The sequence below is a fragment of the Rhinoraja longicauda genome, chromosome 24, assembly GCF_053455715.1.
Source record: "Rhinoraja longicauda isolate Sanriku21f chromosome 24, sRhiLon1.1, whole genome shotgun sequence".
NCBI classification, from domain to species: domain Eukaryota; kingdom Metazoa; phylum Chordata; class Chondrichthyes; order Rajiformes; family Arhynchobatidae; genus Rhinoraja; species Rhinoraja longicauda.
This window is the reverse complement of record NC_135976.1, coordinates 34,530,322-34,557,619: the sequence shown is the minus strand read 5'-3', so window position 1 is coordinate 34,557,619 and position 27,298 is coordinate 34,530,322. Positions and strand designations below refer to the sequence as shown.

Below are 27,298 nucleotides of genomic sequence, written 5' to 3'. Positions count from 1 at the left end.
GGGAGGGGGAGTGGGACTGGGACTGGGAGGGGGAGTGGGACTGGGAGGGGGAGTGGGACTGGGAGGGGGAGTGGGAGGGGGAGTGGGACTGGGAGGGGGAGTGGGACTGGGACTGGGAGGGGGAGTGGGAGGGGGAGTGGGAGGGGGAGTGGAACTGGGAGGGGGAGTGGGACTGGGAGGGGGAGTGGGACTGGGAGGGGGAGTGGGACTGGGAGGGGGAGTGGGACTGGGAGGGGGAGTGGGACTGGGAGGGGGAGTGGGAGGGGGAGTGGGACTGGGAGGGGGAGTGGGACTGGGAGGGGGAGTGGGACTGGGAGGGGGAGTGGGACTGGGAGGGGGAGTGAGAGTGGGAGTGGGACTGGGAGGGGGAGTGGGACTGGGAGGGGGAGTGGGACTGGGACTGGGAGGGGGAGTGGGACTGGGAGGGGGAGTGGGACTGGGACTGGGAGGGGGAGTGGGACTGGGAGGGGGAGTGGGACTGGGAGGGGGAGTGGGACTGGGAGGGGGAGTGGGACTGGGACTGGGAGGGGGAGTGGGACTGGGAGGGGGAGTGGGACTGGGAGGGGGAGTGGGACTGGGACTGGGAGGGGGAGTGGGAGGGGGAGTGGGACTGGGAGGGGGAGTGGGAGGGGGAGTGGGACTGGGAGGGGGAGTGGGACTGGGAGGGGGAGTGGGACTGGGAGGGGGAGTGGGACTGGGACTGGGAGGGGGAGTGGGAGGGGGAGTGGGACTGGGAGGGGGAGTGGGAGGGGGAGTGGGACTGGGAGGGGGAGTGGGAGGGGGAGTGGGACTGGGAGGGGGAGTGGGACTGGGAGGGGGAGTGGGAGGGGGAGTGGGACTGGGAGGGGGAGTGGGAGGGGGAGTGGGACTGGGAGGGGGAGTGGGACTGGGACTGGGAGGGGGAGTGGGAGGGGGAGTGGGAAGGGGAGTGGGACTGGGAGGGGGAGTGGGAGGGGGAGTGGGACTGGGAGGGGGAGCGGGACTGGGAAGGGGAGTTTCAATGGTTAGCAACCGGGAGACCAAGTAGGATCTTGGCAGACGGAGTGTAAGTGCTCAGCGAAACCTACAAACCTGCACGTCTTTGGAGTGTGGGAGGAAACCGCAGCACCCGGAGAAAACCCACGCAGGTCACGGGAAGAACGTACTAACTCCGTACAGGCAGCACCCGTAGTCAGGGTCGAACCCGGGTCTCCGGCGCTGTGAGGCAGCAATTCTACCGCTGCGCCACCGTACCGTGTGAAGCAGGTTCCCGACCCAAGACGTCACCTATCCATGTTCTCCACAGATGCTGCCTGACCCCCTGAGTTACTCCGGCACTCTGTGAAACGTCACCTAACCACGTTCTCCACAGATGCTGCCTGACCCCCTGAGTTACTCCGGCACTCTGTGAAACGTCACCTATCCATGTTCTCCACAGATGCTGTCTGACCCGCTGAGTTACTCCGGCACTCTGTGTCCTTTTGTGCTTTGTAAGCTACACTGAACCACACTATAAACGATAAGTTAAACGCAACTGAGCAAAGTCATGCTGCCCTGGGAATGCGAAGCGTTGGAATTACACGCCAGTGAACTCCAGCATTAAACAAACATCCCGATCACTTTGCGCCAGGACTGCCTTGGATAGGGAACTCCACGAAGGCTCGAGAAACATACTGGCTTTTAAATCCCAGCTTCATGAAAACAAACCGCTTGGACTCAGCCCCACAGAGGCATAGTTGCCAAACACTGCCGAGCATTATCAACTTATTCCCAGGAATAAGGATGACATTGTGCAGTTTGCCCGTACGCTACTGGTGAGTCTAAGGTCCAAGAGCCATCTTGGAGAGGTGGTGCTGTCAACTGACGGCCTGAGGAAGGGCCTCAACCCAAAACGTCACCCATTCCTTCTCTCCAGAGATGCTGCCTGTCCCGCTGAGTTACTCCAGCACTCTGTGTCTATCTTCAACCAACACAGCATGTTTCCAGGGAGTGTTGGTCCAAGAACCTGATCTCCATCCTCTTCCAGTCCAGAGGCATGGTCTTGACCCAAGATGTTAGATGCTGCCCCCTCATTCTTAAACTGTGGCCCCTTGTTCTGGACTCCCCCAACATTGAGAACATGTTTCCTGCTTCCAACGTGTCCAACCCCTTAATAATCTTATACGTTTCAATAAGATCCCCTATCATCTTTCTATCAACATTCCCTCAACACCCCAGGGGGAGTCCAAAACAAGGGGCCACAGTTTAAGAATAAGGGGTAGGCCATTTAGAACGGAGATGAGGAAAAACATTTTCAGTCAGAGAGTTGTGAATCTGTGGAATTCTCTGCCTCAGAAGGCAGTGGAGGCCAGTTCTCTGAATGCATTCAAGAGAGAGCTAGATAGAGCTCTTAAGGATAGCGGAGTCAGGGGGTATGGGGAGAAGGCAGGAACGGGGTACTGATTGAGAATGATCAGCCATGATCACATTGAATGGCGGTGCTGGCTCGAAGGGCCGAATGGCCTCCTCCTGCTCCTATTGTCTATTGTCTATAAACTAAACTAAATTAAACTAAACTATAACTCTCAAAATGTACAGGGACTGTAGATGCCGGTTTAAAACGAAGATTGACACAAAATGGTGGAGTAACTCAGCGGGACAGACAGCATCTCTGGAGAGAAGGAATGGGTGACGTTTCAGGTGTTGAGGGAATGTCTGAAATGTGATGGACAGTAGGTGGATTAACTTGCAGATGTGCCAATATACTGCTGGCATTTTCAAAGCAGTAAAAGTCCATCGCAATCATGACTGACCTTTTCCACGTCTCGTGTGTGTTGTGGTGCCGTAGGCGAGGCCAGCATGTATTGCTCATTTATAATCGTGCATCAGATGCCTGCCTGAAGCTGGGAAGTGAATGAATCATCATTCACTGAACAAATCTCCAGCCTCCAACTTGCTCCCAGATCCACAGTGTTTATGTTTTGTTCAGTTTAGTCTAGAGATACAGCACGGAAACAGGCCCTTCGGCCCAACGAGTCTGTGCCGACCGGCGATCCCCACACACTAACACTACACTACACACACCACACCCGGGACAATTTCTTTTACATTTACACCAAGCTAATTAACCTACAAACCTGCACGTCTTTGGAGTGTGGGAGGAAACTCGCTGGAGTTTAGAAGAACGAGGGGGGACCTCATTGAAACGTACAGAGTAGTGAGCGGCCTGGATAGAGTGGATGTGGAGAGGATGTTTCCACTAGTGGGAGAGTCTAGGACCAGAGGGCACAGCTTCAGAATTAAAGGGCGTTCCTTTAGGAAAAAGATGAGGAGGAATTTCTTTAGTCAGAGGGCGGTGAATCTGTGGAATACTTTGCCACAGGAGGCTGTGGAGGCCACAAGTCAGTGGATATATTTAGGCAGAGATAGATAGATTCTTGATTAGTGCGGGTGTCAGGGGTTATGGGGAGAAGGCAGGAGAATGGGGTTAGGAGGGAGAGATAGATTTAGTTTAGTTCAGAGATACAACATGGAGAGAGGCCCTTCGTCCCACCGAGTCCACACCGACCAGCGATCCCCACACACTAACACTACCTTGCACACACACACCGACCAGCGATCCCCACACACTAACACTACCTTGCACACACACACCGACCAGCGATCCCCACACACTAACACTACCCTACACACACACACACCGACCAGCGATCCCCACACACTAACACTACCTTGCACACACACACCGACCAGCGATCCCCACACACTAACACTACCCTGCACACACTGGGGGCAATTTTACATTTTATACCAAGCCAATTAACCTACAAACCTGCACGTCTTTGGAGTGTGGGAGGAAACCGGAGCACCCGGAGAAAACCCACGCAGGTCACGGGGAGAACGTGCAAACTCCGTACAGACAGCGCCCGTAGTCAGGATCGAACCAGGGTCTCCTGCGCCGTGAGGCAGCAGCTCTACCCGCTGCGCCACCGTGCCGCTGTAGTTTAGTTTATCATTGCTCCGTGTACCGAGGTACAGTGAAAAGCTTCCGTTCCAGTGCTTTCCAGTCAAAGACTATGTATGATTACAATCAAATCAGAAGAATCAGTCTGAAGAATGAATCTGTTCGACTCCAACCACGGGCGCTGTCTGTGCGGAGTTTGTACGTTCTCCCCGTGACCTGCGTGGGTTTTCTCCGGGTGCTCCGGTTTCCTCCCACACTCCAAAGACGTGCAGGTTTGTAGGTTAATTGGCTTTGGTAAAATTGTGAATTGTCCTTTGTGTGTGTAGGATAGTGTTAGTGTGCGGGGATCGCTGGTCGGCGCGGACTCGGTGTGCCGAAGGGCCTGTTTCCACCCTGTATCTCCGAAGGAAACTAAACTAAACTGTTTCTCCAGCTGGGTTTTCTGTTAGTGGTGTAATGTTTCCTACAACATTGCATAATGTCTACAATGGACACAGAGTGCTGGAGTAACTCAGCAGGTCAGACAGCATCTCTGGAGAACAGGTATAGGTGGCGTTTCGGGTCGAGACCCATCTTCAGACCCTTTCTCGACCCGAAAAGTCTCCCCTTCCCTCTCTCCAGAGATGCTGCCCGTCCCGCTGAGTTACTCCAGCACTTTGTGCCTGTCTTCGGTTTAAACCAGCACCTGCAGTTCCATCCTGAACATTGGGTAATGTCTGTCTCTTGACATTGAGCAAAAGGCTACACACTTCACTGATGTTTATTCTGTCTCGGTTTTTCAGTCTTGCGATTTAGCAATGCTTCTTGTCGGACGGGACATGTTTGAAGAAGGGCCTCGACCCGAAAAGTCTCCCCTTCCCTCTCTCCAGAGACGCTGCCTGTCCCGCTGAGTTACTCCAGCACGTTGTGTCTTTTTTTCTCAACCAGCATCTGCGGTTCTTTGTTTCTGGGGCTCTGAAGATGATATATTTTTTAGTTTAGCTTAGTTTGGAGATACAGCGTGGAATCAGGCCCTTCGGCCCGTCGGGTCCGTGCCGACCCGTTCACACAATTGCCGCGGCGTTAGAGTTGCTGCCTCACAGCGCCGGAGACCCGTGTTCGATCCTGACAGTGGGCGCTGTCTGTGTGGAGTTTGTACGTTCTCCCCGTGACCTGCGTGGGTTTTCTCCGGATTCCTCCCACACTCCAAAGGCGTGCAGGTTTGTAGGTTGATTGGCTTCTGTGAATTGTGCCTAGTGTGTGTGTAGGATGGCACTAGTGTACGGGTGGGTGGTTGTTGGTTGGCATGGACTCAGACGTGGCAAAGGGCTTGTATCCACCCTTTACCTCTGAACTAGACACCAGTTCTATGTTATCGCACTTTCTCATGCACACCACACACTAGGAGGCATTTACAGAGGCCAACACAGATGAGGGCGAATCTGTGGAATTCTTTGTCGCAGAAGGCTGTTGAAGCCAAGCCAGTGGATATTTTTAAGGCAGAGACAGATAGATAGATGTTTCATTAGTAGTACAGGGGTCAGAGGTTTTGGGGAGCAGGCAGGAGAATGGGGTTAGGAGGGAGAGATAGATCAGCCACGGTTGAATGGCGGCACGGTGGCGCATCGGTAGAGTTGCTGCCTTACAGCAAATGCAGCGCCGGAGACTCAGGTTCGATCCCGACTACGGGCGCCGTCTGTATGGAGTTTGTACGTTCTCCCCGTGACCTGCGTGGGTTTTCTCCGAGATCTTCGGTTTCCTCCCACACTCCATAGACGTGCAGGTTTGTAGGTTAATTGGCTTGGTAAATGTAGAAATTGTCCCTTTGTGTGTGTAGGATAGTGTTAGTGTGCGGGGATCGCTGGTCGGCATGGACTCGGTGGGCCGAAGGGCCTGTTTCCGCGCTGTATCTCTAAATCTAAAAAATCTAAAGTAGACTTGATGGGCCGAATGGCCTAATTCTGCTCCTATCACTTATGGCCTTATGACTTAATTAACCGACAAACCTGCATGTCGTTGGAATCTGGGCTTCGTTTAACTGGTTGACTGCATTGACACAAGGAACTGCAGATGCTGGTTTACCAAAAAAGACACAAAGTGCTGGAGTAAGAGCAGCACAGTGGTGCAGCGGGTTGAGCTGCTGCCTCCCAGTGCCAGAGGCCCGGGTTCGATCCTGACCCCGGGTGCTGTCTGTGTGGAGTTTGCACGTTCTCCCCGTGACCGCGTGGGTTTCCTCCGGGTGCTCTGGTTTCCTCCCACATCCCAGGGTGATTGACCCCTCTGTTAATTGCCCCCTAGTGTGCGGGGAGCGGACGAGAAAGCGGGATCACGAAGAACTAGTGTCAACGGGTGATTGGTGGTCGGCATGGACTCGATGGGCCGAAGGGCCTGTTTCCACGCTGTATCTCTTTAGGATGGAGATGAGGGGGAATTTCTTTAGCCAGAGGGCGGTGAATCTGTGGAATTCTTTGCCACAGACGGCTGTGGAGGCCACAAGACAGTGGATGTTTTTAAGGCAGAGATGGATAGATTCTTGATCAGTGCCAGGGGTTATGGGGAGAAGGCAGGAGAATGGGGTTAGGAGGGAGAGATAGATCAGCCATGATTGAATGGCGGCGTAGACTCGATGGGCCGAATGGCCTAATTCTGCTCCGTGAACATACGAACTTGAACTAAAGCTGAGCAAGATTACACAAACACAGCGACCCATTATAAAACAGCATGGTGCTGGTTCCTTCATCTCTCCTCTGCTGTGAAATGATCATCGTTGAAATTCTGAGCGCATTCGAGATTGGTTTAGACCGGGTTGTGGTGTGGAATTGTAAATGAGGGGCCACAGATGTTTTGAAAGCTGGCATGTGCAGAGAGTGGATATGTACTTTCACAGTCCCAGCAACGTCGATGATGTGTAATCCCTCAGAAATGTGGCACAGTCTGAGCCTTGCCACATCAGTCTCACACAGAGTCAGCTCGCTGGAGTTTAGGAGGATGGGGGGGGGGGAGGGGGGAGACCTCATTGAAACCTACCCAACGATGAAAGGCCCGGATAGAGTGGAAGTGGATAGAAATATAGAAACATAGAGAATAGGAGAAGAAAATAACTGCAGATGCTGGTACAAATCGAAGGTATTTATTCACAAAATGCTGGAGTAACTCAGCAGGTCAGGCAGCATCTCGGGAGAGAAGGAATGGGTGACGTTTCGGGTCGAGACCCTTCTTCAGACGGATCAGTCTGAAGAAGGGTCTCGACCCAAAACCTCACCCATTCCTTCTCTCCCGAGATGCTGCCTGACCTGCTGAGTTACTCCAGCATTTTGTGAATAAACATAGAGAATAGGTGCAGGAGGAGGCCATTCAGCCCTTTGAGCCAGCACCGCCATTCAATGTGATCATGGCTGATCATTCTCAATCAGTACCCCGTTCCTGCCTTCTCCCCATACCCCCTGACTACGCTATCCTTAAGAACTCTATCTAGCTCTCTCTTGAATGCATTCAGAGAATTTCCCCACTGCCTTCTGAGGCAGAGAATTCCACAGATTCACAACTCTCTGACTGAAAAAGGTTTTTCCTCATCTCCGTTCTAAATGGCCTACCCCTTATTCTTAAACTGTGTGGCCCCTGGTTCTGGACTCCCCCAACATTGGGAACATGTTTCCTGCCTCTAACGTGTCCAACCCCTTAATAATCTTATACGTTTCGATAAGATCCCCTCTCATCCGTCTAAATTCCAGCGAATTCTCCTCATATCCCTTGATTCCGTTAGGGAGGAAACCGGAGCACCCGGAGAAAACCCACGCAGGTCACAGGAAGAACGTACAAACTCCGCACAGACAGCGCCCGTGGTCGGGGTCGAACCCGGGTCTCTGGCGCTGTGAGGCAGCAGCTCTACCCGCTGCACCACCGCACCGCCCTGTGCTCTAAGAAACCGCATCAAGATTATTACTGCGCATATAAACACCATTTAACATGCAGACAGCAGGCACGGGGGAGCCATTCATTTTAAGATGAACTAGATCAGCTGGAAGGAGCTGAGCTCTTCTGCAGAGACCAAGATAATTTAACGGGAATCTGTGTTCAGTGGAAATAAATAATGTGTGGCATTAGCAGGGCGATTCCACTCTCTGCGTTCAGTCCACACTCAGCATCATTCATCATTTGACCTCTAATTAAATAGAACATAAATACAATCTGGTGATGTGGAAAGAAGAGTGTTATTTTCTGTAAAGCAGAAATTGTTATCAGTTTCAAACAGGTCAGTGTTAAAGGCCATTACACTGACACGTCATTAATTACAGATAATGTACCCTAGGCCAGGCTACAAGGCAGTCTGAAGGACCTATCCATGTTCTCCACAGATGCTGCCTGACCCGCTGAGTTACTCCAGCACTCTGTGAAACGTCACCTATCCATGTTCTCCAGAGATGCTGCCTGACCCGCTCAGTTACTCCAGCACTCTGTGTCTTTTTCTGTAAACCAGCACCTGCAGTTTCATGAGCCTGAAGACGGGTCCCGACCCGAAACGTCACCTATCCATGTTCTCCTGAGATGCTGCCATTTCTTCTGCCCAGAGACACAAGTAACTGCAGATCACAAACTAGACAGATGGACTAACTCTGCGGGCCAGGCAGCACCGGTTCGGTGGTCAGCATGGATTCGGTGGGCCGAAGGGCCTGCTTCCATGCTGTATCTCAAAAACTTAAACCAAACTAGAGATGACACAAGAAACTGCAGATGCTGCTTTACAAAAATAGACACAGAGTGCTGAAGTAATTCAGCAGGTCAGGCAGCATCTGTGGAGAACATGGATAGGTGACGTTTCAGAGTGCCGGAGTAACTCAGCGGGTCAGGCAGCATCTGTGGAGGGGAGGGATAGGTGACGTTTCAGGTCGGGCACCCTTCTCCAGAACCTTGTCTGCCTGCACCTGATCCACTTCCCTCCATTCCCTGCACGTCCATGGATAGAGCCACAGGCCCCTGAGATAGGCTCACAGGTGATTGGAGCAGAATTAGACCATTCAGCCCATCGAGTCTACTCCCCCATTCAATCAGGGCTGATCCATCTCTCCCTCCCAACCCCATTCTCCTGCCTTCTCCTGCATTCAAGAGAGCTAGATAGAGCTCTTAAGGATAGCGGAGTCAGGGGGTGTGGGGAGAAGGCAGGAACGTGGTACTGATTGAGAATGATCAGCCATGATCACATTGAATGGCGGTGCTGGCTCAAAGGGCCGAATGGCCTCCTCCTGCACCTATTGTCTATTGTCTATTCTCCCCATAACCCCTGACACCCGCACTAATCAAGAATCTACCTATCTCTGCCGTAAAAATATCCACCGACTTGTGGCCTCCACAGCCGTCTGTGGCAAAGAATTCCACAGATTCACCACCCTCTGACTAAAGAAATTCCTCCTCATCTCCTTCCTAAAGGAACGCCTTCTGGGTGACAAAGCTTTTTCCTCATCTCAGTCCTAAATGGCCTAACCCCTTATTCTTAAACTGTGTGTGTGTGACCCCTGGTTCTGGACTCCCCCAACATGGGGAACATTTTTCCTGCATCTCGCCTGTCCAATCCCTTAAGAATTTTATATGTTTCTCTGAGATCCCCTCTCATCCTTCTAAATTCCAGTGACTACAAGCCCAGCCGATCCATTCTTTCATCGTAGGTCAGTCCCGCCATCCCGCCCTCCCTCTTTGCCCGGCCCACCCGAACCACCGCATTTTAAAAGTTGCTGTTTAGTTTAGTTGAGAGATACAGCACGCGAACAGGCCCTTCGGCCCATCGAGTCCGTGACGACCATCGATTTAGTGGTTGTTTAGAAGGTTGAGAGGAGACCTCATTGAAACGTACAGAATAATGAGCGGCCTGGATAGAGTGGATGTGGAGAGGATGTTTCCACTGGTGGGAGAGTCTAGGACCAGAGGGCACAGCCTCAGAATTAAAGGACGTTCCTTTAGAAAGGAGATGAGGAGGAACTTCTTTAGTCAGAGGGTGGTGAATCTGTGGAACTCCTTGCCACAGAGGGCTGTGGAGGCCACAAGTCAGGGGATATTTTTAAGGCAGAGATAGACATGTTATTGATTAGAACGGCTGTCAAGGGTTATGGGGTTAAGGCAGGAGAATGGGATAAGGAGGCAGGGATCAGCCATAATTGAATGGCGGAGTGGACTCGATGGGCCGAATGGCCTAATTCTACTCCTGTAACTTGTGAAGTTGCGATCAGCTTTTCACACTGGTTCCATGTTATCCCACTTTCCCATCCACTCCCCCCACACGAGGGGGCAATTCACAGACCTACAAACCCGCACGTCTTTGGGATGTGGGAGGAGACCGGAGCACCCGGAGAAAGCCCACTCGGTCACGGGGAGAACGTGCAAACTCCACACAGACAGCACGCGAGGTCAGGATCGAACCCAGGCCTCAACGATTTACAGCGGGCAATCAACCTACAAACCCGAACAGTGGCACAGTTATTAATATCGCAGGCTCTCCAGGCTGCTTTTCTTTAAACAAAAACATCAGAAAACCAAAGTTTGAGTTCTCTTTGCAAATAATTCTCTTGCCAACACTGAGACACTGCGTACTGACTGTGTTCTTGGAGAGGGATATGGATCCATATCCAAGATTATGGATTAAAATAACAACTCTCTGATTCAGAAACCACAGCCCCTTCGACTTCGAAACTGGATGAAACTAATCAACAATTCAATGGCCATTTGCTGCTTGATTTTTACTTTACTTTAGTTTATTGTCACGTGTACCGAGGTTCACTGAGGAGCTTTTTTGTAGTGCGCTAACCCGTCAGCGGAAAGGCAATACACAATTACAATTAAGAATAAGGGGTAGGCCATTTAGAATGGAGATGAGGAAAAACTTTTTCAGTCAGAGAGAGTTGTGAATCTGTGGAATTCTCTGCCTCAGAAGGCAGTGGAGGCCAATTCTCTGAATGCATTCAAGAGAGAGCTGGATAGAGCTCTTAAGGATAGCGGAGTCAGGGGGTATGGGGAGAAGGCAGGAACGGGGTACTGATTGAGAATGATCAGCCATGATCACAGAGAATGGCAGTGCTGGCTCGAAGGGCCGAATGGCCTCCTCCTGCACCTATTGTCTGTTGTCTATAATCGAGCCGTCCACAGTGTACAGATACAGAACAAGGGAATAACGTTTAGTGCAAGGCAAAGCCAGCAAAGTCCGATCAAGGATAGTCCGAGTGTCACCAATGAGGTAGATAGTAGTTCAGCACTGCTCTCTGGTTGTGGTAGGATGGTTCAGTTGCCTGATAACAGCCAGGAAGAAACTGTCCCTGAATCTGGAGGTGTGCGTTTTCACACTTCTGTACCTCTTGCCTGATGGGAGAGGGGAGAAGAGGGAGTGGCCGGGGTGAGACTGGTCCTTGATGAACAGGAAAGCAGAGTATTACCTGAATGGTGACCGATTGGGAGAAGGGGAGATGCAACGTGACCTGGGTGTCATGGTGCACCAGTCATTGAAAGCAAGCATGCAGGTGCAGCAGGCAGTGAAGAAAGCGAATGGTATGTTGGCATTCATAGCAAGAGGATTTGAGTTTAGGAGCAGGGAGGTTCTGCTGCAGTTGTACAGGGCCTTGGTGAGGCCGCACCTGGAGTATTGTGTGCAGTTTTGGTCTCCTAACCTGAGGAAAGACGTTCTTGCCTTAGAGGGAGTACAGAGAAGGTTCACCAGATTGATCCCTGGGATGGCGGGACTTTCATATGAGGAAAGATTGGATAGACTGGGCTTGTACTCGCTGGAATTTAGAAGACTGAGGGGGGATCTTATAGAAACATATAAAATTCTTAAGGGGTTGGAGAGGCTGGATGCGGGAAGATTGTTCCCGATGTTGGGGGAGTCCAGAACCAGGGGTCACAGCTTAAGGATAAGGGGGAAGTCTTTTAGGACCGAGATGAGAAAACATTTCTTCACACAGAGAGTGGTGAGTCTGTGGAATTCTCTGCCACAGAAGGTAGTTGAGGCCAGTTCATTGGCTATATTTGCTTGAAGGGAATATAAGAGGGAGTTAGATGTGGCCCTTTTTGCTAAAGGGATCAGGGGGTATGGAGCGAAGGCAGGTACAGGTTACTGAGTTGGATGATCAGCCATGATCATATTGAATGGCGGTCCAGGCTCAAAGGGCCGAATGGCCTACTCCTGCACATATTTTCTATTTTTCTATGTTTCTATGATGCTGCTGGCCTTGCCGAGGCAGCGTGAGGTGTAACTAACAGGTTTAAAATACAGCGCGAAAACAGGCCCTTCGGCCCACCGAGTCCGTGCGGACCAGCGATCCCCACACACTAACACTATCTTACACACTGGGAACAATTAAACATTTTGCAGAAGCCAATTAACCTTCAAGCCCGCACGTCTTTGGAGTGTGGGAAGAAACCAGGGCACCCGGAGAAAACCCACGCAGGTCACGGGGAGAACGTACAAACTCCGTACAGACAGCGTCCGTTGTCGGGATCGAACCCGGGTCTCCGGCGCTGTGAGGCTGCAGCAAGCAACATTCTCATTGTACCTGTACCTCACCGCACCTGTCCAGATGACAATAAACTCCACTTGTGTAAGGAGTCTGAGGAAGGGGCTCGACACGAAACGTCACCCATTCCTTCTCTCCACAGATGCTGCCTGACCCGCTGAGTTACTCCAGCACTCTGTGAAACGTCACCTATCCACGTTCTCCACAGATGCTGCCTGACCCGCTGAGTTACTCCAGCACTCTGTGAAACGTCACCTATCCACGTTCTCCACAGATGCTGCCTGACCCGCTGAGTTACTCCAGCATTTCGTGTCTACTTTCGACTTGTAGAAGCAAGGAACTGCAGATTGCCGGTTTACAGAAAAGACGCAAAGTGCTGGAGGGATTCAGTGGGTCAGGCAGCATCTGTGGAGAACGTGGGCAGGTGACGTTTCACAGAGTGCTGGAGTAACTCAGCGGGTCAGGCAGCATCTGTGGAGAACGTGGGCAGATGACGTTTCGGGTCGGGACACGTCTTCATACTGGTGTATGGTCCCAACCTGACAGCGTTTGCATGATTCGACCCGACATCATTAATTATCGTCAGCTGTTGGTGGAGCTTAATGCTGGAGAAACTCATCGTACTTCCACATGGAATAAGTGCATTCTCCAAACCTCGGGAGCCAAGGCAATTAAGAGTGAAGAAATCTTATTTTGCTTTCTCTTGCTTGGACAAATGCCAAACCATTCGATGAAGTCAGTGGAAATGTTCTCCACGACTTCACCAGAAAACCTGACGAGATGCAGACTCAAGTTACACTGAAAACCACGAAACTGAACCTTCCCCTCTGAAAAATAAAGAGAATTAGTTGTGTGGGATGGAAGTGCAGATGCTGGTTTAAGTCGGAGGTAGACAGACGCAAGATGCTGGAGTAACTCAGCGGGTCAGGCAGCGTCTCGGGAGAGAAGGAATGGGTGACGTTTCGGGTCGAGACCCTTCTTCAGACTGAAAACTTCTTCAGAAGATGGGTCTCGACCCGTAAACGTCACCCATTCCTTCTCTCCACAGACGCTGCCTGACCCACTGAGTCACTACCAGCATTTTGTGTCTGCCCAGGAGAATTAGTTGCCTGGAATTTTGCTCTGGATTAGTTGTGTTATTCGGTGCAGAGAGAGGTTGGGCAAACTTGGACTGTTATCTCTGGAGTGTCAGGGTGGGGACCTGATAGAAGGACATAGCACTGAGATGAGGAAAGACTTTTTCACCCAGAGAGTTGTGAATCTGTGGAATTCTCTGCCACAGAAGGCAGTGGAGGTAGGATATTCTCACTAGGTTAATTCCCGGAATGGCGGGACTGTCATATGTTGAAAGACTGGAGCGACTAGGCTTGTATACACTGGAATTTGGAAAATTAGAGGGGATCTTATCGAAACGTATAAGATTATTAAGGGGTTGGACACGTTAGAGGCAGGAAACATGTTCCCAATGTTGGGGGAGTCCAGAACCAGGGGCCACAGTTTAAGAATAAGGGGTAGGCCATTTAGAACTGAGATGAGGAATAACCTTTTCAGTCAGAGAGTTGTGAATCTGTGGAATTCTCTGCCTCAGAAGGCAGTGGAGGCCAGTTCTCTGAATGCATTCAAGAGAGAGCTAGATAGAGCTCTTAAGGATAGCGGAGTCAGGGGGTATGGGGAGAAGGCAGGCACGGGGGGGTACTGATTGAGAATGATCAGCCGTGATTACATTGAATGGCGGTGCTGGCTCGAAGGGCCGAATGGCCTCCTCCTGCACCTATGTTCTATTCACTGGATGTTTTCAAGAGAGAGTTAGATTTAGCTCTTAGGGTTAATGGAATCAAGGGGTATGGGGAGAAAGCAGGAACGGGGTACTGATTCTGGATGATCAGCCATGATCACATTGAATGGCGGTGCTGGCTCGAAGGGCCGATCGGCCTACTCCTGAACCTATTTACTAATGTTTCTGTGTAAAATGACGAGAGGCAGAGATAGGGTAGACAGTCAGAACCTTGTTCTGCAGAGTGGAAATGTCAAGGGCTAGCGGGCAGAGTTTAAAGGGAGCAGATGCGATAGTGGTGTTTGAGGCTTTTGGCCAGGCGCGTGGATATGCGGGGATTGGAGGGATATGGATCACATGCAGACAGAGGAGATCAGTTCCACTGGATTTGGCGTTGTTAGCCGCAAAGAGAGGTCAGACAACCTTGGGGTGTTTTCTCAGGATTGCCGGAGGTTTAGAGGGGACCTGACAAAAGTATATAAGATTATGACAGGGGTGACTAGGGGTGTCAAGGACAAGAGGGCACAGGTTTAAAGTCAGAGGGGCAAAGTTTAAAGGAGGGCCAGTGCAGGGCATGTTTCTTTCCACAGAGGGTGGGTGGGGGCTTGGAACGTGCTGCCAGGGGTGGGGGTGGAGGCAGATACGATACTGGTGTGTAAGAGGCTTTTGGATAGGTGTGTGGATATGCAGAGAATGGAGGGATATAGACAATAGACAATAGGTGCAGGAGGAGGCCATTCGACCCTTCGAGCCAGCACCGCCATTCAATGTGATCATGGCTGATCATTCTCAATCAGTACCCCGTTCCTGCCTTCTCCCCATACCCCCTGACTCCGCTATCCTTAAGAGCTCTATCTACCTCTCTCTTGAATGCATTCAGAGAATTGGCCTCCACTGCCTTCTGAGGCAGAGAATTCCACAGATTCACAACTCTCTGACTGAAAACCTTTTTCCTCATCTCAGTTCTAAATGACCGACCCCTTATTCTTAAACTGTGGCCCCTTGTTCTGGGCTCCCCCAACATTGGGAACTTGTTTCCTGCCTCGAACGTGTCCAACCCCTTAATAATCTTATACGTTTCGATAAGATCTCCTCTCATCCTTCTAAATTCCAGTGTATACAAGCCTAGTCGCTCCAGTCTTTCAACATATGATAGTCCCGCCATTCCGGGAATTAACGTAGTAAACCTACGCTGCACGCCCTCAATAGCAAGAATATCCTTCCTCAAATTTGGAGACCAAAACTGCACATAGTACTCTAGGTGCGGTCTCACTGGGGCCCTGTACAACTGCACACAGTACTCCAGGTGCGGTCTCACTAGGGCCCTGTACAACTGCACACAGTACTCCAGGTGCGGTCTCACTGGGGCCCTGTACAACTGCACACAGTACTCCAGGTGCGGTCTCACTAGGGCCCTGTACAACTGCACACAGTACTCCAGGTGCGGTCTCACTAGGGCCCTGTACAACTGCAGATAGTTGTGTGTGAGAGGCTTTTAGACAGGCGCATGGATATGCAGGGAATGGAGGGGTAGGGATCACGTGCAGACAGAGGGGATCAGGTTAACTTGGCATTGTGTTGGGCACGGACATTGTGGGCCGAAGGGCCTGTCGCTGTGCTGTGCTGTTCCATGTTCCGTGTGGCAAAGTGTCCCACACATCTCTTAATCTGAAACTTGAAACAGGTTATTTCCACTTTGTCTTAAATCAGAACCTCTGCAGAATCTCTGACACCGATCTTCTGGGAATACTCGAGGCCTCTGAAGTTCTGCATAAACGTCGGAAAGAATGCGGGGAATGGAGTGCTGAGAGCCGGAGTTTTGAATCATAGAGGCAACGTTATTAAATCTGAGTCGCATAGAGGATTATACGGGAGGGTGTGGGACTGGAGCTGAAGGGGTTGGCCGGGAAGATAGAGGATGTATTGTCACCTCGATGGAGGCTGAACTTCTCAGAGTAACTTGGAGCACAACAAAAACACAGCACTGTCAGTCGAGGGCTGCATATTTAGAAGGCGGACGGACTCTACAACGACCGTGGTAAGCTCACAAGTCTAACATCACTTGTAAAATGGACAGGGAAGAATAATCTCACCTCGCTAGCATCTGTAGCATTCGAGGCAAAGTTTTATTTTAACAGGGAACGTATTAAGAAAACTGATTTCTGGAGCCAACCGTTCCTTTCAATTTATGGGCAACGTGAAATCTATTTTTTTTTAACTTGTGTGTGAGACTATGTAGGCTTTTTATAACAAAGCATTTAAAAAAAAGAAAGTACTTGACCTTAAACTTTGGTTGAAACTCGAGTGAAAGTTTTTCATTCCTGGAGTTTAATTCACCACACAATGTTTGGTGGGTTTTGAATTACTCAACCTTTATGTAAAAACAAAATAATTGAAGATCTTGCTGCACAGAGCAGTTTTGCTGCAATTAGTGAGCAATTAGTCTGGCGTTCTCACGAAGCGGGGGGGGGGGGGGGGGGTTATGTAAGAATGTGTCACCGTTCGAACGACAACACCGGGTTAATTTGCAGAGGTGCAAAAGGGAGACTTGTCCAATGTTTTCATTGTCTTATGTGAAGCTTTCGTTACCTTGTTGGCTAAAAGAAAGCTATTCATGTTTATTCTTTTAGTTTACCTTTGTCGAATGCTGCTTTCTATCAGTTCTCTTGAATGCTTTACCAAACCCACCCTAAAGTTCATTGGGGTCCAGCTGTCTTTTAGATATCTTGCATTCCAGAAAACAGCATCACACTCTTGCAAAGCAGAGCTTGTTTAATGGGACTCACTCTCTCTCTCTCTCTTTCTCACTCTCTCTCTCACTCTCTCTCACTCTCTCTCGACTCTCCCTCTCGCTCTCTTTCTTTCTCACTCTCTCTCTCTCCCACTCTCTCACTCTCTCTCACTCTCTCTCTTTCTCACTCTCTCTCACTCTCTCTCACTCTCTCTCTCACTCTCTTTCTTTCTCACTCTCTCTCTCTCCCACTCTCTCACTCTCTCCCACTCCCTCCCTCCCCCCTCCCCCCACTCTCTCCCACTCTCTCTCTCTCCCACTCTCTCCCACTCTCTCCCACTCTCTCCCACCCTCTCCCCCCTCCCTCTCCCCCTCCACCCCTCCCTCTCCCTCTCTCCCTCCCCCCCCTCCCTCCCTCTCTCTCTCTCTCTCTGCCCCCCTCTCTCCCCCTCCCCTCTCCCTCCCTCTCCCCTTTCCCTCCCTCTCCCCCTCCCTCTCCCTCCCCTCCCACTCCCTCCCTCCTCCCCCCTCCCTCTCCATCTCCATCCCCCTCCCCCTCTCCCCCTCCCACTCCCTCTCCCCCTCCCGCTCCCTCTCCCCCCCTCTCCTCTCCCCCTCCCTCTCCTCTCCTCTCCCCCTCCCTCTCCCCCTCCCTCTCCCTCTCCCTCTCCCTCCCCCCCTCTCTCCCCCTCCCCCTCCCCCTCCCCCCCCCCCTCCCCCCTCCCCCCCTCCCCCTCCCCCTCCCGTGGGGCGCTGGCTGGGTGAGGTCACGTGGGGCGCGGGGCGGTGACATCACCCTTTGTCCCTTATGTGGGAGCGAGGAAGTTGGCAACCCTACTAATACGGGACAAGGGGCAGACCCCGTACGGGGACAGACCGATTTAGCCCCAAATACAGGATGTCCCGGCTGATCCGGGACGGTTGGTGACCCCTGGGCGTAGAGGAGACTGGGGATGACCTCACCCATTCATGGAGTCACCGAGAAAAGAAAATAACTCATGGAAAGAGGAGGGGGGAAAAAACTGTTGGGAAAGCTGAAACAAAAACAGAAAACGGGCTGATCCAATATTTTCTGTCTGAGCTTCCAGTCCGAGCTGTTGGAAGCAAGAAAAATGCTGACTGATGTGTCTTCACTGTCGGAATATTGAACCAAAATATTGAGGCAGGTTCCTGAGCAGAGTTTATATTGCATCCTAATGTCAAAGTCATCATGTCTACCCACTCTGACCGCTCGGCTGTAACACCACAGTGCTGACTTTACAGTCTCGGTATAGACCCACGTCTCACAGCAAGTCTCTATGGTGTAGTCACTAATTCCTTTTTCTCCAGAGATGCTGCCTGACCCGCTGAGTTACTCCGGCACTCTGTGTCTATCTTTGGTACAAAGCAACGTCTGCAGTTCCTTCCTACAAAGGGAGGAGAATTATCACGATCTACCTGTCAGTGGAACACGATGCAAGGCGGAGATTGGAGCACTGTGTTCATCATCTGGTATTTCAGGAGAGAGTTAGATTTAGCTCTTGGGTCTCGCCGAATCAAGGGATCTGGGGACAAAGCAGGAACGGGGTACTGATTGTGGATGATCAGCCGTGATCTTGTTGAATGGCGGGCGGTGCTGGCTGGAAGGGCCGAATGGCCGCCTCCTGCACCTGTTGTCCATGTTTCCGTTTGTTCAGGTCCTGGTTTTATGTCGGTGACAAAACTAAACCTGGTCTCTTCCTTCCCCCAGAGGTAGGTTCCTGCGGACCATGACGCACCTGGGATACATCCTTTCCATCGGCTTGCTGCTGACCGCTGTGGTTGACGGCCAACGGCGGCCATCCAGACCAAAGCCTCCTCGGATCAGGCCGCCGAAGACACCGAAGCCCCCGAGGCCGAGCAGGGCCGCCTTCGCCGAGCCCGTGGAACCGTTCCACGCCACCACCTTGCCTCCGCCGCTCCCTCCTGGCCCACGCTCCGTCTTCCCCGACTGCCCCAGGGAGTGCCTGTGCCCACCGGACCACCCCAATGCCCTCTACTGCGACAGCCGGAACCTCCGGCTCGTCCCCCTCATCCCGCCCAGGATTGAGTACCTCTACCTCCAGAACAACTTCATCGAGGCCCTGCCCGGCAGGTCCTTCCGCAACGCCACCGAGCTGAAGTGGATCAACCTGGACAACAACAGGATCTCCAGCCGCAAGGTGGACAAGGACCTCTTCACCATCCTGAACAAGGTGCTGTTCCTTTACATGGCCAGGAACCGTCTGGACGCGGTGCCGTCCAACCTGCCCCCGAGCCTGGAGCAACTGCGCCTGGCCAGGAACCAGATCTCCAAGATCCCCCCGGGCACCTTCACCCACCTGGAGAACCTGACTCTGCTGGACCTCCACCACAACAACCTGCCCGACAATGTCTTCAACAGGAACACCTTCAAGGGTCTCAACAGCCTCATGCAGCTCAACCTGGCCCACAACTCCCTGAGGAAGATGCCCCCGACTGTCCCGCCCCACATCTTCCAGCTCTTCCTGGACAAGAACCGCATCAGCCAGATCCCCAGCAACTACTTCAAGAACCTGCACCAGTTGGCATTCCTCAGGTTGAATTTCAACCAGCTGACGGACAAGGGGATTCCCAATGGCATCTTCAACGTGTCAACGCTCCTTGACCTACACCTCTCCAACAACAAGCTCAACTCCATGCCTGTCATCAACCCAAAGCTGGAGCACCTCCATCTCAGCTACAACCACATCGAGCGTAAGTCCATCGCTGTGCGATCGGGAAAACAAAAAACTGCCGATGCTGGTTAGAATCGAAGGTGGACGCACAACGCTGGAGTAACTCAGTGGGTCGGGCAGCATCTCGGGAGGGAAGGAACAATGGGTGGCGTTTCGGGTCGAGACCCTTCTTCAGACTGTAACTCAGCGGGTCAGGCAGCATCTCGGGAGAGAAGGGATGGGTGACGTTTCGGGTTGAGACCCTTCAGAGAATTGGCCTCCACTGCCTTCTGAACGTCCTCTAATCCAGCCATCACTCTGTTAAACCGAAGATAGACACAAAAAGCTGGAGTAACTCAGCGGGACAGACAGCATCTCTGGAGAGAAGGGATGGGTGACGTTTCGGGTCGAGACCCTTCTTCGGACTGAGAGTCAGGGGAGAGGGAGATACCCTCAGTCTGAAGAAGGGTCTCGACCCGAAACGTCACCCATTCCTTCTCTCCCGAGATGCTGCCTGACCCGCTGAGTTACTTCGTCAGTCTGAAGAAGGGTCTCGACCCGAAACGTCACCCATTCCTTCTCTCCAGAGATGCTGCCTGACCCGCTGAGTTACTCCAGCGTTGTGTGCCTACCTTCGTAAGTCTATCATTCCCCGACAAATGGCAAACCTGTTGATGGAAGGGTGAGGCAGGCGTACGGTTTGCCCGCCCTCACCGGTAGTGGGAATTGAGTCAGGAAGTCACGATGCAGCTTTAGTTAAGGGGACTTTGGTCGGGCCACACGTGGAGCCTTGTGTGAAGTGCTCCCCCTTGCAGGGAGGATGTGGAATCTTTAGAGAGGGTGCAGGGGAGGTTTACCGGAGTGTCTAAGAAGGAACCGCAGGTGCTGGTTTAAACCGAACACAGACACAAAAAGCCGGAGTAACTCAGTGGGTCAGGCAACACCTCGGGAGAGAAGGGATGGGTGACGTTTCGGGTCGAGACCCTTCTTCAGACCAGGGTTTTTTCCCTCTCCCCTGACTCTCAGTCTGAAGAAGGGTCTCGACCCAAAACATCACCCATTCCTTCTCTCCAGAGATGATGTCTGTCCCGCTGAGTTACTCCAGCTTTTTGTGTCTACCTTCGGTTTAACAGCGTGATGGCTGGATTAGAGGACGTTCAGAAGGCAGGGGAGGCCAATTCTCTGAATGCATTCAAGAGAGAGAGCTGGATAGAGCTCTTAAGGATAGCGGAGTCAGGGGGTATGGGGAGAAGGCAGGAACGGGGTACTGATTGAGAATGATCAGCCATGATCACATTGAATGGCGGTGCGTACAGGCTCGAAGGGCCGAATGGCCTCCTCCTGCACCTATTGTCTATTGACGTTCGCTGCAAGGAGAGGTTGAACAAACTTAGATCATCTTCAGTGGAACGTCAGTAGGGTGGAGTGTCAGAACCTTCTTTCTGGAACAAGGCTTCCTCAGGCATACAGGTTTGTGGGTTAATTGGCTTCAGTAAATTGCCCCTCGTGTGTGGAGAATGCATGAGAAAGTGGGATAATGTAGAACTAGTGTGAACGGGCGGTCGATGGTCGGCGTGGACTCGATGGGCCGAAGGGCCTGTTTCCAGGCTGTATCTCTAAACTAAACCAAGCCAAACAAGCCCTACCCCAGACACAAAATGTGACACTCAAAATACTGAAGAATAAAATGGTCACGATAGTCAAAGGTGATTAAAACGTTCAAATTGACCTAATTAAGTCAAATAAGAAACCGTAGAGTCACACAACGTGGAAACAGGCCCTTCAGCCCAACTTGCCCACGCCGACCAACATGTCCCATCTACACCAGTCCCACCTGCCTGTGTTTGGCCCATTTCCCTCCAAACCTGTCCTATCCATGTACCTGTCTAAATGTTTCTTAAACGTTGCTATGAGCCTTGTTTAACTTTCCCTGGCAGACAGGTTAGTTTAGAGATACAGCTCAGAAACAGGCCCTTCGGCCCACCGGGTCCGTGCCGCCCAGCGATCCCCGCACACTAACACTATCCTACACACACACCAGGGACAATCTTTACATTTATACCAAGCCAATTTACCAACAAACCTGCATGTCTTTGGAGTGTGGGAGGAAACTGAAGATCTCGGTTAAAATCCCACGCAGGTCCCGGGGAGAACGTACAAACTCCGTACAGACGGCGCCCGTAGCTGGGATCGAACCCGGGTCTCCGGCGCTGCATTCGCTGTAAGGCGGCAACTCTACCGCCGTACCCGCCGAGTTCAGAGTCAAGACTCACATCCGAAGAGTTTAAGAATAAAGACGGCCCTTCGGCCCATCGAACCCGTGCCCGACGTATTGACCTGATAGGATTCATGTGTAGCATTATCCATTATCCTACGTCGGCACGGTGGCGCAGCGGTAGAGTTGCCGCCTTACAGCGAATGCAGCGCCGGAAACTCAGGTTCGATCCCGACTACGGGCGCCGTCTGTACGGAGTTTGTACGTTCTCCCCGTGACCTGCGTGGGTTTTCTCCGAGATCTTCGGTTTCCTCCCACACTCCAAAGACGTGCAGGTTTGTAGGTTAATCGGCTTGGTGTAAATGTAAAAACATTGTTCCTAGTGGGTGTAGGATAGTGTTAGTGTGCGGGGATCGCTGGGCGGCGCGGACCCGTTGGGCCGAAGGGCCTGTTTCTGCGCTGTATCTCTAAATCTAAATCTAAAATCTAAAAATCAATCTGAGTGGACAGCGAGCTTTTCACTGTACCCCACTACACGTGACAATGATCAACCCAAGCCTGAACCCGGAGGTTGCTGGGAGACCTGGTAGAAGTTTAGATCATTATCAGAGGCAGAGATAGTGGAAACTGCCAGAACATATTCCCCCCGGGGTGGAAACGTCACAGACTAGAGGGAGCAGCTTCACGGTGAGAGGGGCAAAGTTTACAGGAGGTGGGCGGGGGAAGTTGTTTTTACACAGAGGGTGGTGGGGGCCTGGAACGCACTGCCAGGGGGGCGGTGGGGGCAGATATGATACTGGTGTTTAAAGGCCTTTTGGACAGACACACGGATATGCAGGGAACGGAGGGATATGGGTCACGTGCAGGCAGATTATGGATAGTCTTGGCATTGTGTTGGGCACTGACATTGTGGGCCGAAGGGCCTGTTGTGGTGCTGTGTTGTTCTATGTCCTATGTTCTATGTTCTGTTCTATGTTCTATGTTCTGTTCTATGTTCTACATTCTATGTCCTATGTTCTATGTTCTGTTCTATGTTCTATGTTCTGTTCTATGTTCTGTGTTCTGTTCTATGTCCTGTTCTATAGATCTACGATCTACGTTCTCTGTTCCACACTCTACACTCTACGCTCTATGTTGTGCATTGCATGCCTTGCATTGCCCGTGCTAACCGCGTGCGTCTCTGTTCCACGCTCTACGCTCTACGTTGTGCGTTGCAGGCCGTGCGTTGCCCGTACTCACCGCGTGCGTCTCTGTTCCACGCTCTACGCTCTACGCTCTGCGTTGCGCGTTGCATGCCGTGCGTTGCCCGTGCTCACCACGTGCGTCTCTGTTCCACGCTCTACGCTCTACGTTGCGTGTTGCACGCCGTGCGTTGCCCGTGCTCACCGCGTGCGTCTCTGTTCCACGCTCTACGCTCTACGTTGCGTGTTGCACGCCGTGTGTTGCCCGTGCTCACCGCGTGCGTCTCTGTTCCACGCTCTACGCTCCACGCTCTACGCTCTGCGTTGCGCGTTGCATGCTGTGCGTTGCCCGTGCTCACCGCGTGCGTCTCTGTTCCACGCTCTACGCTCTACATTGAGCATTGCACGTCGTGCGTTGCCCGTGCTCACCGCGTGCGTCTCTGTTCCACGCTCTACGCTCCACGCTCTACGCTCTACGTTGCGCGTTGCACGCCGTGCGTTGCCCGTGCTCACCGCGTGCGTCTCTGCCTTCCCGTTGCAGGCATCAATGGGAGTGAGGTGTGCCCACGTTCGCTCGCCAGCATCGCCCTGAACTCGCACGACCTGGAGGCGATTCCCCGTCTACGATACCTGCGCCTGGATGGCAATGCCCTGGTGCCGCCCATCCCCATAGACTTCATGATGTGTTTCAGGCTCCTCCAGGCCATCGTCATTTGAAGACCGGCGCCTCCACTTTACGCCTCGTCTCCTCTCCCGCTTGTTTAACCGGTGACTGTTTCCAAACGTCACCGTTCGCGTTGCCCTTCGGATCCTTGGCGCCATTGAGTTCTGACGCTAACGTGTTCAGAGACCGTACTGGGGCGGCACGGTGGCGCGGCGTTAGAGTTGCTGCCTCACGGCGTCGGAGACCCGGGTTCCATCCCGACTACGGGCGCTGTCTGTACGGAATTTGCACGTTCTCCCCGAGACCTGCGTGGGTTTTCTCCGGGTGCTCCGGTTTCCTCCCACACTCCAAAGACGTGCAGGTTTGTAGGTTAATTGGCTGGGTGTGGGTGTAAATTGTCCCCAGTGGGTGACTCAGTCGGTGGGCCTGTTACTGCGCTGCATCTCTAAACTAAAATGAACTAAAGCCTTCCCTTCCTCCCAGATCCTCACTGCTAAAGGCTTCAATTAATCCAGAGAGACCGCTCCACACACATACACACGCACACACGCACACGCGCGCACACACACACACGCACACACATATACACACACACATACACACACATACACACGCACACACGCACACGCGCGCACACACACACACGCACACACATATACACACACACACACGCACACACATATACACACACACACACGCACACACATATACACACACATACACACACATGCACACATATATACACATGCACACACACACAGGCACACGCACACACATATACACACACATATACACACACACACATATACACACACACGTACACACACGCACGCACACACACGCGCACACACGCGCACGCACACACACATATACACACGCACACATATACACACACACACGCATGCGCACACACATATACACACACACACGCACGCACACTCACGCACACACACACACACGCAGGCACAAACCAACAAGTGTTCCTCTCTCTCTCTCTCTCACTCGATGTACCCGCCGAGTCCACCCCGACCATCGATGGCCCATTCACACACTAGTTCTACGTTATCCCACTTTCCCACCCACTCCCTGCACACCGGGGGGCAACTTACAGAGGGGCCGATTAACCCACAAACCCGCACGTCTTTGGGATGTGGGGGGAAACCGGAGCACCCGGAGGAAACCCACGCGGGTCACAGGGGAGAACGTGCAAACTCCACACAGACAGCGCCCGCGGTCCGGCTGGAACCCGGGTCTGCTGGCGCTGTGAGGCAGCGGCCCTACCCGCTGCACCACCGTACGGCACTTCCTCTTCAGTACCTGGCCCTTCAATGGCGACTGGTGCAGTCAAATATCCCTGGAGCTTTCATTCCACGACGTTCTCGCGGAAGTTCGGGTCCCACCACGGATTTCCCGGCACCCTCATTTCCAGAGCTTTTCCGGGTCGATCCGTGTTGCCGTGCCAACAGCAGAGGTCATGGCCTCCGAGAGGAGTCCCAACGCTACCGGAACGTTCTGCCCGGGCCGCCGAGGGAGGAGGAGGGAGGGGGGGGGCCGTGATAGTGCCAAGCAGAGTCGGCCTCGGAAGTCGGCTATGGGAACGGATCTGCCGGCTCGGGCCGGGCTGGAGTTCCAGAGCCCCGGACGCAGGGGGCAGATTCCACCCGCCGATCGGCAGCGGAAGTCCCGATGAGGTGGAGATCAGCCGCCTGACCCGACCAAGGGGCGTCATTTTCGGGGGGACTTCCCAGGGTGGGGGAGGGGTGATCTCAAGCGCGGCCTCGTGATCTCGTCCGGATTAAAGGGGGTGCCGGAATATCGGTGGTGGGACCCGTCTTTAAAGCCACAATATTTTACAGCTGGCAAGTTTTCAATTGTAAATGTTTATAAACATTTTTTTCTTTTCCATCTTATATATAAATCAGTTAGTAAGCATGGAGAATATTGACATATGCAACTAGGAGGTTTCGGAGCTCAGCGTGATGTTCCGACCGACACCTTCAGTTGATCTCTGCCCATTTTCGGAGCTTTGCGTCAGCGCGAATATTTTACTCCTTTTGCACAGTAAGATTTTAACGTTAATTAATATTAATTATACAACGACTTGCAAAGATTTTGGCGTTCAAAACGTTACGAGTTTGTGTTTGTGGCAATAATAATGTATTTTACCGTGTTAGATTGCAGCTTTAAGCCCCACTGTTGTATACGATCATGCACACAGCTTTCCCCACACACTTTGTGTCTTGCTTCTTTGTCAGAGAGTCATAGAGTGACACAGCTTGGAAACAGGCCCTTCGGCCCAACTTGCCCGCACCGGCCAACATGTCCCCAGCTACACCTGTCCCACCTGCCCGCGTTCGGGCCATATCCCTCCATTCCTGTCCTGTCCAAGTACCTGTCCAACTGTTTCTTAAACGTTGGGATAGTCCCTGCCTCGACTACCTCCTCTGGCAGCTCGTTCCACACACCCACCACCCTCTGTGTGAAAAAGTTACCCCTCAGATTCCTATTAAGTCTTTCCCCTTCACCTTAAACCTACGTCCTCTGGTCCCGGATTACATAGAAAATAGGTGCAGGAAGAGGCCATTCGGCCCCTCGAGCCAGCACCGCCATTCAAGAAGGGTCTCGACCCGAAACGTCACCCATTCCTTCTCTCCTGAGATGCTGCCTGACCCGCTGAGTTACTCCAGCATTTTGTGAAATTCATCACGATCGCGGCTGATCGTCCACAATCAGTAACCCGTGCCTGCCTTCTCCCCATATCCCTTGACTCCACTAGCCCCTAGAGCTCTATCTAAGTCTCTTTTAAATCCATCCAGTGAATTGGCCTCCACCTACTCTGGGCAAGAGATTCTGTGCATCCATCTGGTCTATTCCTCTCATGATTTTGTGCACCTCTACAAGATCTCCCCTCATCCTCCTGCGCTCCATGGAATAGAGTCCCAGCCTGCTCAACCTCTCCCTATATCTCACGCCCTCTAGTCCTGGCAACATCCTGGTAAATCTTCTCTGTACCCGTTTCCAGCTTGCGCTGTGGTTGTTTGCAGGGATATGTGTGTGCTGCAGTGCAGTTGAATGCATAACTTGCGGAAAAGCAATCATTGTAGATATTGTTTACTCCAAATAATTAAATGGAGTAGTTCTTCAGCAACACAGAGAATGTGAGGTTATTTTTAATGCACTCGCCATTAGACCAGAAGAATTACGCCATTCGGCCCATCGAGTCCGTTCCATCATTCGATCATGGCTGATCTATCCTTGCCTCTCAACACCAACATGGAAACAGGCCCTTCGGCCCACCGGGTCCACGCCGACCATCGATCACCCGTACACTAGTACCATGCTATCCCACTTTCTCATCCGCTCCCTGCGCACTGGGGGGGCAACTTACAGAGGGGCCGATTAACCTTCAAACCCGCACGTCCTTGGTAAGTTTAGAGAGACAGCATGGAAACAGGCCCTTCGGCCCACCGAGTCCACGCCGACCAGTTACACTAGTACCATGCTATCCCACTTTCTCATCCGCTCCCTACACACCGGGGGGCAATGTACAGAGGGGCCGATTAACCTACAAACCCGCACGTTCTTGGGATGTGGGAGGAAACCGGAGCGCCCGGAGGAAACCCACGCGGGTCACGGGGAGAACGTGC

The 27,298-nt window shown here is 52.3% G+C and overlaps 1 protein-coding gene across 5 annotated transcripts in view; it reads left to right on the top strand.

The window, feature by feature from the left end:
- prelp (proline/arginine-rich end leucine-rich repeat protein) overlaps window positions 1–26,793 on the top strand; it is a 67,599-nt gene extending 40,806 nt beyond the window's left edge. For 3 of the 5 annotated variants that reach the window (XM_078420221.1, XM_078420224.1, XM_078420223.1), the window contains 2 exons: window positions 18,628–19,631; window positions 23,529–26,793. In XM_078420221.1, the coding sequence (XP_078276347.1) occupies window positions 18,628–19,631; window positions 23,529–23,704 (1,180 nt within the window). In that variant the 3' untranslated portion in view covers window positions 23,705–26,793. Of the gene's footprint in view, window positions 1–16,075; window positions 16,206–17,696; window positions 18,061–18,627; window positions 19,632–23,528 lie in introns of those variants that run through there. The other 2 variants (XM_078420222.1, XM_078420225.1) reach the window with 2 other exon arrangements.
- The last annotated feature ends 505 nt before the right edge of the window (window positions 26,794–27,298 follow it).